The sequence below is a fragment of the Dasypus novemcinctus genome, chromosome 5 (assembly GCF_030445035.2).
Source record: "Dasypus novemcinctus isolate mDasNov1 chromosome 5, mDasNov1.1.hap2, whole genome shotgun sequence".
Taxonomy (NCBI): domain Eukaryota; kingdom Metazoa; phylum Chordata; class Mammalia; order Cingulata; family Dasypodidae; genus Dasypus; species Dasypus novemcinctus.
This window is the reverse complement of record NC_080677.1, coordinates 168,128,449-168,141,129: the sequence shown is the minus strand read 5'-3', so window position 1 is coordinate 168,141,129 and position 12,681 is coordinate 168,128,449. Positions and strand designations below refer to the sequence as shown.

Here is a 12,681-nt window from a genome sequence, read left to right as displayed (position 1 = left end):
AATAGGGTCTTCTCCTTGCCCCCTAGCCCACCCTCACTTACATGGGCTTTGCCATCTTAGGTTAGCTCTTCAAACTGTCCTATACGGACTTTTGAAAGAGAAATACAGAATTTTAAAACTTTAAAATTCATATAGAAATAAAAATTGTCAAGTATTCATGTACCCTACAGTCAATTAAGTGAATAAAATTTGAACTGTCAAAGTTTAAAACCAGCAAGGCCCATTGTCACTTCTTTTAAAAAAATCTCCACCTGAAGGTTGAATAGCAGAGCAACTTTCTGATGACTTAGTTATTTCTGCAACACAGCATACAAGCAAAACAAGCAGCAGCCCAGAGGTATTTAGAGCATGCCTACTGCGCCATGGCAGGTGCTGTGGACGTTCAATGCAGGACTTTTATTGTCAAGAGGCACTAGTGGCAAGGAACGCTTCCATATGGACTTAAGCCAACAGTCATGAATAACTTGCTCATAAACGATTCCAAAAGGCACTGTGTTCCGGCAGATGGGGGAGGGCTTAACCTGGCAAGCAGAGCTGAACCTCATGCCCAGGCGCTCTGAACGCACCATGGGCTCAAGCATCACTGAGAGACCCTGAGAGCTTTACTCAGCTCCCAAATGCGTCTAACGTTTCAATGCTCTGCCCTTCTCTCGCTAAAACCACCGTTTTCATGGAATCAGAGATCTGAAGGAGAGAAAAAGAACAGGAGCCCGGGGAGGCACAGCCGCAGCACGCCTGGAAGTCAGGCTCCAGCTCTTCAGAGCACCCAGGCCTCACGGAGACGTGGTGCACACGCCACAGGGCAGCGAGCCAGGCGGGGGTCCGCAGGGGCCCTTATCTCACTGTGCCCAGACCAGCACCCGAGTCTCAGCTCAAGGTTTAGGAGGTACTGGCTGTTCCGTGTCTGGGGAGAATGGCTGGCAGTGGCTTAGGGACGATATCTAAGGGTGCTGAGAACCCCAGCGCCCACCGTGGACCTCAAACCCCGAGCACCTTAGTGCCGTGGAGGACGTGGTGGGCACCCAGGCGGGCCCGCCCCGCGGGTGGTCTGTCTGCACAGATCATTTCCACGGGGCCCCTCGACCCCCACAACCTTTAGGGCTGTTTCAGTGTGGGCGATACAAGGCTGGCGGCTCCTCCGACACCCACCCAGGTGTGGGGAAAGCACCAGGCGTGGGCGCTCCTCACTGGGGTTCAGGAAGGGCAGCAGGCAAGTGGCAAACGTCCAGATATGCTGAGGGGCATGGCGACAGCTTGGTCTAGGCTGAGTGGCCGGTAAACATTAGAACTCAAAGTTCAAGGCATACATTGACTTCTCAGAGTTTAATGCAGTGTTTAAGTTAAAGTAATATTTGAAAACAATTACTCACCAAAATATTTGAAAATACTGGTAGAATTGTGCAGAAAATGGTACACTTAGGTGAATGCAAATTGATTTACCCTTCTTAAGTAGCAACATCTTATCAAGGACTATGAATATGTTCATAGACTTTGACCACACAATTACATTCTTGCAAATTTAATTCCTTGAAAAAAAACAAAAGGAAGTCCTGTGCATAAATGTACTCAATTTAACATCATTTTTAATAGCTGTGAACAGCCATTCCCAGTAATGGCGGATGGCTAAGCAAATGATGGTCCACTCACTGGGTAACTTTCCAGCCATGTGCAGATGCTCTAGCAGGCAGATAGAGAGGAGCGTCCCCAGTGTTCAGGGAAGCCCATTACAAAAGCATCCCCTGACCATTCCTATGCACGTGTGTTCTCATTCATCCAAGAAACCTCGTTGAGCGCTGACTGTGTACGAGATGCCATGTCACAGTGTGGGCTCGCCCGGAGGGCCACTGCAGGGGTGGTGTGGGCTCGGGCGGAGGGCTGCAACACACGGAGGGGCCTTCCGAGAAGGCGCTCCGGGGCCGGCAAGGTGCGGAGGATGCGCGGTAGGAAGAAGACTACCGAGGAGACCAGGATCTGTGCGCAAGTCTGATTTATTCAGGAAGTACAGCAGTTAATATAGGGCGAAGATGGGGGAGGGGCAGGGGGCGTGGCCGGGGGCGGCAGACGGCTGATAGGTTCGTGCAGGGGTGCATCACTGGTTGCGGGCAGAAGACGGGGTAGCCAGGGTTCTCGGCGACAGCGAGGCGGGGCTGTCATGGCGCGGCGGTGGCCCTCAGGGGAGAGGCGGGGTTAGGCCACCGAGGGGGAAGCGGGTGCAGCTGGGCAGAGGGGCGGGCAGTACGCCTGAACCTCAAGGGGAGGGCCTTAACGCCCGTTCCCGCCACCCAGGTCCGACTCGCACCGGCGCCTGGAGACGAGCCGACCCTTGCTGTCGCCGCTCCCACACGGTGCCACCCTACAATGCCATGCTGGGTGCAGGAGACGTGAAACTGCAGGACAGTTTCCTGCTCTCCTGGAGGGCGTCCAGCCACAAGATTGAAGCGATTGGGAAGATGCAGCAACTCAGAAAAGGCTCCTGGAGGCCAGGGGGAACCTGTGCATGTGAAGATGGAACAGGGGCTTCGCAAAGGAGCTAAGAGCAACACAGGACAAAACTGGAAAGGAAGGTGGAGAAAGAAGTCAGCTGTGCAAGGGTGCAGAGATTAGGTGCAAACCTTTAGCATCGTTGTTCAGCGGTGATGCCCGTGCCGTAAGACTCACCCACCCAAGTGTGCACTTGAGAGCCTCTCAGCCTATTCACAGCATCATGCAATCACCACCTCAGCATGTCCAGAACATTTCTGTCATCCCAAGGGTGTCTTTCAAATCCTTCCAATGATAACTGTTCTTATAAAGAATCAAGAAACCATTGCTGCCACCTCATGGGAACACTAAGCTGTACACCAGATAGACCACGAGTATCTTCAAGTCTTTAGTTTTTAATTTTATTAGTGACAAGGTAAATAGGTTCATGAAAATCTCCATGGATATCTACACATGTATTTACAAAAAACAAGAAAAAGAATTGAGTTCTAAGAGGGGTAACACATGTACACATGGTTTATTTACTGTATAAAAATCTCCAAGTGCATAAAACTTAATTTGCCCATTTTCCATGTCTTAAAAACCAGCTGCAAGAGTATAAAGGGGGAATACAGAACTGGAGAAGATGGTAGGTCTAACGAGAGGCAGGTCTGCGCGGCTGTTGCCAGGGTCCCTGCTGGAGATGGAGTGGGCAGTTCCCCTGACTTCAGCTTCTCCCTCCCCCACTGGCGTTCACAGCCCAGGAGGCGGGGCCGGTGCCGACACCTAGGGCTGAGCTCACCTGAAGCCTGCACGCCCCCACACCTCCGGCGCCCTCCAGCTGTTGGCAAGGCCCAAATCCCCACCTCCCAGAGTTCCTGGTTCAAAGCCAGCTGACAGGACCTTTATGACTTAAGCCTGGCACGCAGCAGGGGTCAGCTTTGTTTTGGGCACAGAGCCCTGCCTGGCCCCCCTCAAACAGAGCTCGTGACACAACGGCCTGGAAGCCCAGCTCTCCTCGAAGGCGTCACCGAGGCAAACCTCAGCCTTCATCACTTCAGCTCGCATGGCAGGAGGCCGCCACAGTGCCCGGGGCTGCGGCCACGCATGGCTGGCGTGTGGCTCGTCTTTCAACAGTGCCGTCGGTGGAGGTTGGTCCCTAATTTTCCAGCTGCATCATAAACCTCAGGACTTTGGTCAGCTGGCTCCATCAGACTTGGAGTTCAGGACATTACTTTTAAAAATAACTAATGCCAGTGTAAACATGCCTCAGATACCTAGGCCTATAAAATATTGCACATAATTTTTTCTCAGAATTTCTTCATAGTAATTTTTCACTGCTAAAAGGATACAACATTGTGTAGGCTACATGAATTTGGCCAAATGTACTTCAAAATGATATTACACATGATTATAGATTATTCACAGGAGTTTTAAAAGTCATAATTTTGTGGTGTTTAAATTCAAGATGGTGAAAAAATAGCTTAAATAAAAAATTATTCTCTAAGTGATGTACTTAAAGATTAGCAGTAAAAATGAGTAGTAAGGTTAGAATAAGTAATTTTAAATAAAATCCTTAAGAATCTCATTTCTAGGTTCATTTCACATCTGTGTAACTCTGTTTCCTTCCTATTTATGTTCAACATATTTTCTAAATTTTCTCCAAGTGTATAATTGTAAGTATGAGGTATCTTAGGGAAAATAGTGTTTAATCTCAAACTAAATATTGGTGTTGCTTCTTATAGATATTGAAATAAAGTGTTTACTTGTGTTTTAATAACTTTCTAAATTAATGAGCTCTCAAAATTTTAACATTACTTTTAAAATAGCACACAGGGTGAAGAGTATCTTGAAATTCATGAATTAACTAAGCCATTGGAAAGATTTTTTAAATAAAAGGAAACAGAAATGTAGCATTTTACGAAGCTAAATTAAGCTGATATGACCCTGAATAGCGTGACTAGAGATAATTTCAGGTAGATGAAGGCATAGATGAAACTGACTCCTAACACCAATTTGCTTTTCCCTAATACCTAAGTTCTGAAGAAGTGTCTAGTAAATAAGTGATCTGCACAAAACGGTAGTCTTGGAAGGAAAGTCAGTGATTTTAAAAAGTAGCTAACCCCATCTTGATTTCAAATCCCCTAGATGCCGAAGTTCTCCAGTAAGAGAAATGGAAAATAAATAAGTCCCGGCCCTCGCCGGCCAGGCCGTGGCTGGTCCCCAGAGCTTTCCCCGCAGCAGCAGGGGGACTGGAGCATCTGTCTGGAAAGGCTTCTCCTCCGGGCGTGGCGGCTCTCACTGGCCACAGTCGGGCCTGGCCCCGTCCACCTTCCAAATCTAGTGATTCAGACCCGCCCTTGCAGCTGGAGTCGGGCTGGTCTGGAAAGCACCCAGGCCCCTGCTCGTCAGAGGGCCTCCAAACACGGACTGAAGAGCCTTCCTCGGCGGTGCGGCCGCTGCGCTGGCCTGTGTCCTCCGACGCTGCTGCTGCGAGGCCGAGGGGCCGGCGGGGGTCTTCCGTTGCTAGATGGCTGCAGGGACGGGCTTGGCTTTGAGCAGGGGCAGGCTCGGGTTTTCCGGTGTGTCCTTCTCAAGCATCTGGGGCTTTGCCACCCGTCAGCTGCTCCCTCTCAGCGTGGTCGTCCTGGGGGGGTCTGGCTCTGTCAAAGAACCCGCACTGCGGAAGAGAAGCACAGGCGTGGGGGAGCAGCCCGGAGCCCTGCTGGTGGGCCCCCTCCAGACACCGGGGAGCGCTGTGTGTTTTCTAAGGAACGTGCTGCTGTCAGTAACAGCTGCCCGGTGCTCTGTCCTTTACCTGGGGAGGACCCCTTCCCTCCCACGGGTGGGGGCCGCTGGGCGGGCTTCTGCTCCCCCCTTCCCCCCTGCAGAGGTGGTCTCTACTTTGACAGGCTCCGTGGACTTGGGCCTTTCCTGGGGACTCAGCTCCCACCCCAGACTCCCTTCTGGCTTCTCTGTGTTTCCTGGAGGCAGGGGTGTGCTCCCTGCCAGCAGGGAGGGGAAGTCCCCTAAAGGGCGCTGCAGGTGGCTGGACGGGCTGCGGAGAGGAGGGGCAGCCTCATGGCCCTCTGTGCTCGATGGGACAGACGCTCCAGGGAGGAAAGCTAGACTTGCTGTTTATTTTAATCCCAGAACCAGGAGGGTGCAGAAGTCTTAGTGACTTCCCAGATTTACCAACAACGCAGGGAAGAAGTGACTCTAGAATCTCCACCCTACTGGATTTCAAGTTAGTATTTATTTTGTCCAAGAGAATGTATCTTTTCCTGGAAACCTGGATCCTTCATTCTTATTGATTATATCTTATATTGAAAGCCTAATTCACTGGGTTTCACTTAGAGCTATAGATTGGTCTCTCTTTTTGTAGGGTTAGAGGAATATTCTGTCAACTGGCACATATCATTGTATCATACAATCTTTGGAAATACAGTTTCTATATATAATAAACAACATAAAAGTCCATTTCTAAAAGTGTGAAATAGCCGACTTGGTCTCTGGGTGGCCCAGAACAGCTGCTAGTGATCAGGAAAACCATTATTTAACTCACACAAGAAGGTTTTCTTACAGCTCTATAGGTCTTTTAAGCATGCTCCATATTTTTTTAAAATAAAATGCACTGTCTTTAGGGAAATTCACCAATGGCAGTGAACTAAGATGTGACTGGGTTAATTTTGTTATAGTCATATAACAGTCTTTCTATTTTGGAATGTAAAACCATGAAAAATGGCAAGCCTATAGGTTATTAGGCCAGGAATTAATTCCTATTAGAGATTTCTAGAATAAACCTCCAATAAAGCACATCAAAGCAAAAGTTAAGGCTTCCTAAAAAAGTTAAAGCAAATTGGCAAGATTAAACAACAATATGGAATATACACATATTATAACATGTATGATCTATTTGACCTAATTGATAATCCAAGTAGAAAGTCATAATTGACCTACATTAGTTGTCACTATGTAGTTCTCATCAAGAAAAACCTCAAAGGATTAAGGATAGCAGCGCTTTGTCAATAAAAAACTTAAGACCTTGGTTAATTAAATAAGAAAAATAAGTCTTCATAATAACATTACCATTGCAGGTATAAAAGAAGGGACATCACAGGTCTCAGTTATTAAAGTCTAACCCTCACCACATTCATTTATAATGAAATGTAAAGATGAAACCACATTGAACTATGTCTTCTTAGATGTCAGTTACATAAGCATATTGTTTGCCAAAGCAAATAAGATGCAGTTTTCTGTCTTCCTGTTAAAAATTCTCAAATAGCATCTCTAGCATCAACTTCAAAACCTCCAGCAGTATCTTTCTAAATCCCCCAACAGCCTCTCTACTCAGAAAGAAGAAGAAAGCAAATAAACTTACCTTCCAGAGAGCTAAGGTTAAAATGGCCAGAACCAGCAACCCGAGAAGTATTGCTAGTATTATCACCCAGAACGGGATGGAGAAGGAAACATTTGGGGTGGCCCAGACGACCGATGTCTTAATCTGAAATGGAAAAGAAAGCAAATGAGCTCCCGTTCGAGAACTATTTTGGTGAAATAAAGCAGTAATGCCCCAAAGAGCACTGGGGTGGCTCTGGAAGGCCTGTGCGGTAAATGAAATCACCACTGGGAGCCTTGAGTGGCTCTAGAACCTGGACCATAGCCTTATAAACAAGCACACTCTGGAGTCTGCCAGAAACGCAGGGGAAGGTGACTTACAGGCCGCGCAGAAGCCCTAAACTGGAATTCAGGGAGGCCAGGAAGCGGCAGGTCTCTCATGAGGAAGCTCCTAGGAAGGAGTGGCCTGGAATTTGGCTGCCTCTGTGACAACAGAGGCCAAGTGCTGGCCCAAGGATGCCATGTCTGTGCTCCGTCGCGCCACGCGCACCTCACTGCAGGGCGGCGTGCAGGAGGTTAGAAATAGCCTCATTTTACAGAGGAGGAAACTGAATCCTGAGGACTTACAACTAGTGAGTGTCGGCCACACAACTGTTAAGAAGATTCATGCAACCAATGGATCCTCCACACTTCACACAGCCCCCCGCTTTTCCCTGGGTTCAGGACTCTGTCAAAGCTCATGCCCATCTTGCGTTTTATGGACATCACTGCCGGGAGCTGGGTGAAGGGTTAGTTGTCCTTCAATCCTAAACCCAATTTTCAGATGCCCGATTAAAGCAGCCAGCAGGACGTGGGAACCCGCTTCATTCCTCACTGCTGCAAGGCCTGGAGGTGAAGAAGCACACCCAGCAGGCGCTCAAGCCCAGCGTCCCTTCACAAACAGAAGGAGTAACGCCCACTGCCCACGCTGGTGCCTCGAGAAACCCAGACCACAAAGGAGCACAGACCCAAAGAAAACCCGCCTTGCTGTGAGAAGAAACAGAGGAAAATAGTCTTGGCTCCAAAAGCTGGTCACCGAGGCAGGCACTTCTGGTTTCCTGAGTGGTGGGCATTTTCTCGCTGAGCACGCCCCAGTGCTCCCAGATTTGCTGGTGTTGGTCAGAGGGATCAGGATTCCAATTTTGACACATGCCTGAGCACCTCAGGCCACGATTCCGGCCCCCACCAGAGCAGGGGAGGGAGGCTCCTGGCTACAGCAGGGGCTGCGGACTTGCCTCACCATCCCCTCACTGTGCTACTTCTTAGCCAGACTGGATGCTGCCCTGCCCAGCCTTTTCCCAACTGGGCCTGCTGCTTCCTGCTCCTTCCATCTAGGCCCCCTGCCTCTGTGCAGCCGAGGCACCGATGGCTTGACACACTGATTACTCAGCCCCAGCCATCATTTGTCTGAAGTAACGGATCCAGAGCAGAGACAGCTGGTCAACCCACAGCACAGCAGGGCTGGGATTGGTGTGACTTACACCTGATGTGCTCAGTGAGTGAAAGGCCAGCCTGGCCTTGCTCGCTGCTATGCTTCCTTTGCCTTTAAATGGTCCTTACCAGCATGTCCGTATTTCCTCTGATACATCTGTGAAAAGCACAGCATTCCATGGTCCCAAAGGCTCATGCTGTGTGTCCCAGCAGAAGGACAGACATGGCGGAGAAACATTTTGAGCACCCAACCATCATGAGGACCCTGGATTCTGGAGCCTAAAAATTATTCTAAATGAGCCTTTGCATGAACATACAAGGCAAGAATTGGATCCCTTCCTTTTATATTCCTTCCCTTGGTAAATGGCATCTGATGACACATATGAAAATAATGCCCTACTGTAGCATTTTAAATTACCCAGAAAAAGCCTGTAAAGTGATGTCTGAAAAAACCAAATGTTGCTGGAAGCAGACTGACACGTTTTGGTGATGAGGATTTCAGAAGTTTTGAACCGAAAAGGACAGTAGAGACCATGTGTCCACAGATGAGTAACAGTGACCCAGAAGAGAGACAATCTAGAGCAATGGAAAATTCCGAAGTTTCTTATAATGGTTTCCTCCTCCCAAGCTCCAAGTCCACTGAGGAAACAACACAGTTTTAGTCAATATTTTGTGTACGTTGGAGCTTGCCAAAAGTTACTAATAGGTAATTCAAGAGAAGACAGCTAACAGCTGCTCCTCAACCTCCCTCCACGATTCACCTAATTATCTCAAGTCACCTCTTCCTGTTTTCTGTGAAACATGGGAAGATATCCAGTTTTTTAAGATAAAAAACACACTAATAGAGCTCAAAGTAAAGGTCAATAAATTGTTAGGTGAATAAAAAGAAAAGGGCTTGAAAGAGGGAACACCCACCAGGAAGTCGTCCAGGTTCCTGGGGCATTTGGCTTTGGCAGGTTGTGATGCCTGGTCTATAAAACTGGTCTATCTGTGGAAACAAGCAGGAGGTGCACCTTCACGAGCTAAAAGGATATCTGAAGGGTCCCTGTGTTTGCCAGCAGTGAGTGGAAAGTACGTTATGCATTAAATTGGCCAGCACATGCTTCTCTGAGTCCCTTGATATTTGGATGCAGCCTCCCCAGCTCTCAACACAGCAGGGCCACGATGCATGAGAGGTCTGTTGCAAACAGGCAGGGTGCTCTTGTCTTCAGTATGGAAAGCTCAAGTCGGCCTCGGGGAACTGGCTGAATTAGGACTCTGTTGAAATGGGGGTACCATCAACTAGTCCTTCCACGTGAGCCTCTAGAAGAACACACAGATACTATTTCATCTCATTGCAAAAGAAGGAACCGAGAGACTTTCCCAGTGAGAGTGTGGTGGCGAATTGCAAGCCACTTGTTCAGCTGATTCCACTCAGAAGCCGGTCTCTCTGCAAGAATGACAAGCCCTGTGAGAAGAAATCACTCTACAAGCTTCTGTCTGCTCAGCAGAGTTCTCTCCAACCAAGCCACAGGAAGATTGTTTCCCTGGGAGTACTTGAAGCTCCAGGTGCTCAAAAGAGCACCCCGTTCCCAAGTGTTTCTGATACCCTTACACAAATGGTGAGGTATCATAAACCATCTTCATCCTAGTGCAGGAACAGGGTAGTGGGTGGGGAGCGTGCATCCTAGCATTCTGTGGCTATCCTGAGATGAGCTGAGGGCAGCAGGCTGTCATTTGAGGCCAGCACAGAAAGATGTAGGACTGTTGATGAACCGACTGTAGCATGTGTCTCCATACAGAACACATTCTCAGAGAAGACAAAAGGGCCCTTAGAGCTACAAGCCTCTGAACCTCTTTGGTGGAATACTCCATATTAAAAACCCAAAGCCTCTGTTTTCCAGGTTGAACGTAAATCCACACCACAGCAGACATCTCATGAGAGCAAAGAGGTCATCTAAATGAAGAAAGACGTGCGGTGCTTGCTTTACAAAACCACCAAGGTCTACTCAAGAATTTGATGGACAAATGTTGCCACTCCCAATTTGGGCTTGCTCAACTTAGCCAGAGAAGGTAAGACATTTTCCGAAGTATACCACTGAGACTTACCTTGTTCCAGGAACAATGCTAGGGCTTTGTATATCCAATTTTATTAGCCTTATTAACAATTCTATCAATTGTTGGGTAGATACTGTCAACAGGCTTAGAGAAGTGAAGTGACTTCCTGAGATTCTCCTATTTGGAGCCAGGTACAGCCAGGACCAAGCCCAGGTGAGTCTGTTTCAAGAGTCTTGCGCCCTCAGCCTCTCTCTGCCTGTGCTGCAGGGTCACCTTCACTTCCGAGTCGCTCCTGGTAGAACTTTGGAGGGCAGTGCCAGGGCCCCGCCCAGACCTTTCAAGCCCAGTATTTGGGAAGGGGGCCTTAGAAGGCATATTAAAGTCACACAGGAATGCTTCTGTTGTGTACTCAGGGTTGAGGACCACTAATCAATGGACTAGTTTAATTTAAATCACAAAAGAAGATTATGTTGGAAAATACCTTTCGAGGCCTAAGCTAAGAGAGCACAGGGCACTAACCTGCGTGCCTTCTAAAGCAGAGCTGCCCACACTGTCCTGCCGGTGTGCATCACCTGAGAAGTCTGTTAAAATGTGGATTCTGACCCTGCAGTGCTGGGGCAGGGTTGAGCCCACACTCCAGCAATCTCCAGGTGAGGGCTCCCCTTGAGCAACAAGGACCAGGGCCAGGGCGTCGGGGGCTGCCTCTCAGAGTTGTTTTCCTGGGCTCTGACTGTGGCCACTTCCCGCAGAACCCTAGCAGGAATGTTCTGGTAACTGCCTGGGGGCCAGTTGCCCAGGGTGGCTGAAGTTGAGACATGAGAGATCTGTGGGTGTCAGGAGAGCTTAACCACCTCAGTTTTTTAAAAATGACACTTCATTTAAATGAAGCTCAGAGTGTACCTTCCTCTTTTCAGGTCAAAACTGCGGTTTTTCACCCAGGACAGAAGCTGGGCAGAGGTTGACTTTCTGGAGGGAAGAGCCCCCCTCCCCTTTAAGTGACAAGACTCCAGGATGGCCTCATTGTAACAATCTCTGATATCCGAATTCCCTGAAAATGGCTCAATTAAAAAACAGTAACGGTTCTGTAATTTGGGTGTAGGAATTTAGACAAAGTTTAAGAATTGCATCAAAAGGCACTAGGGAATTCCCAGACTGAAATATGAAAAGAAGGGCACTTTCCTCGCACTGGGGAGAACCCTCAGACCTGGCCCAGGGCGAGCGGGGTGGAGAATCCACCAGGTCCACTAAGCCATCGGCGCCCCGTTGTGCACCATACTCACTGCCACGCTTCCTTTGGGGAGCTCGGCCGGCTGCTCTGCGTACGGCATTGTCTGAACTTCAAAGGAAACCAGGGATGCAAGAGCATACGGATCGTTCTTCCTCTGGAAGAAAAAACATTTTATTCACATGTATTCAGAGTAAAGCTTATAAAGGTTATTCTGGCACCCCCAACTGTTTCCCATTTCAAAACAAAATTTCCTCCTTCCTTCTTCTTTTCCTTTTCCTTCTGTTTTTCATGCCATCCCTCCTCCCACTCATCGATCCAACCAACCATTCATCCCCTTACTTCTGAAGATAATTTATTAATTAAAAAAACTTGTGTACAATTTGGTTAAAATATAAATAGAAGATCACGGTCCTAAAGGAATAAGCCCAAGGGTCAACGTGCTTTCTGCTGGTGCAGGATATGGGGACATAGTAGGGGACAGGTGCTTGTCATCTGATGGAAGGAGAGAGGTGTGCTGCACTTGACCTGACTCAGAATTCCCAAGCAGGGCATCTCCCTGTGGCTCTGTGGGCATGTTGGACTGGTGACTCTCGGAGGTGGGGGCTGTCTTGTGCAATGCTGGGTGTACTGGTCAGCCAAAGGGGTGCTAATGCAAAGTACCAGAAATCTGTTGGCTTTTAGAAGGGGTATTTATTTGGGGTAGAAGCTTATAGTTACCAGGTCCTAAAGAGTCTAACTCAAGGTTCCAAAAGAGATGCTTCTTCATCAAACTCTGTTGCCACATGTTGAAGCAAGATGATGGGCAATGTCTGTGAGGGTTCAGCCTTCCTCTTTCTCTTTAGGCTCGTGGTCCCAGCTTCTTCCAATATCAGCTGTAGGCTGGCCCAGGCTTTCTCTCTCCCAGGGGTTCATTTCTTTCTGCCTCAGCTGCTCTGCTCTCTTCACAAGGTCACTTGCAGGCTATCAGGCTCTTTTCTCTTCCTGGGGCCGCACGATCTAAGTCCTCTCCTCTTCTGTGTCTGTGGAGCTCTCTTCATTCCTCTGTGTATCTTCTCCTGTGTTCTTCTTGAGAGTGTCCATCTATAGAGCCCACAAAGTGGGGGGACTCAAACTGAGTCGCACTAATGACGTGGTCAAATCAAAGCCCT

The 12,681-nt window shown here is 48.5% G+C and overlaps 1 protein-coding gene across 4 annotated transcripts in view; it reads right to left on the bottom strand.

Annotated features, from left to right (window-relative positions):
* Positions 1-1,970: 1,970 nt before the first annotated feature.
* ITGA8 (integrin subunit alpha 8) overlaps positions 1,971-12,681 on the bottom strand; it is a 172,949-nt gene continuing 162,238 nt past the window's right edge. For 2 of the 4 annotated variants that reach the window (XM_058297921.2, XM_058297922.2), the window contains 3 exons: positions 11,586-11,687; positions 6,842-6,964; positions 1,971-2,552 (listed from right to left, as the gene is read on the bottom strand). In XM_058297921.2, coding sequence (XP_058153904.1) covers positions 2,151-2,552; positions 6,842-6,964; positions 11,586-11,687 — 627 coding nt within the window. In that variant the 3' untranslated portion in view covers positions 1,971-2,150. Of the gene's footprint in view, positions 2,553-2,860; positions 5,141-6,841; positions 6,965-9,124; positions 9,257-11,585; positions 11,688-12,681 lie in introns of those variants that run through there. The other 2 variants (XM_012522706.4, XM_058297924.2) reach the window with 2 other exon arrangements.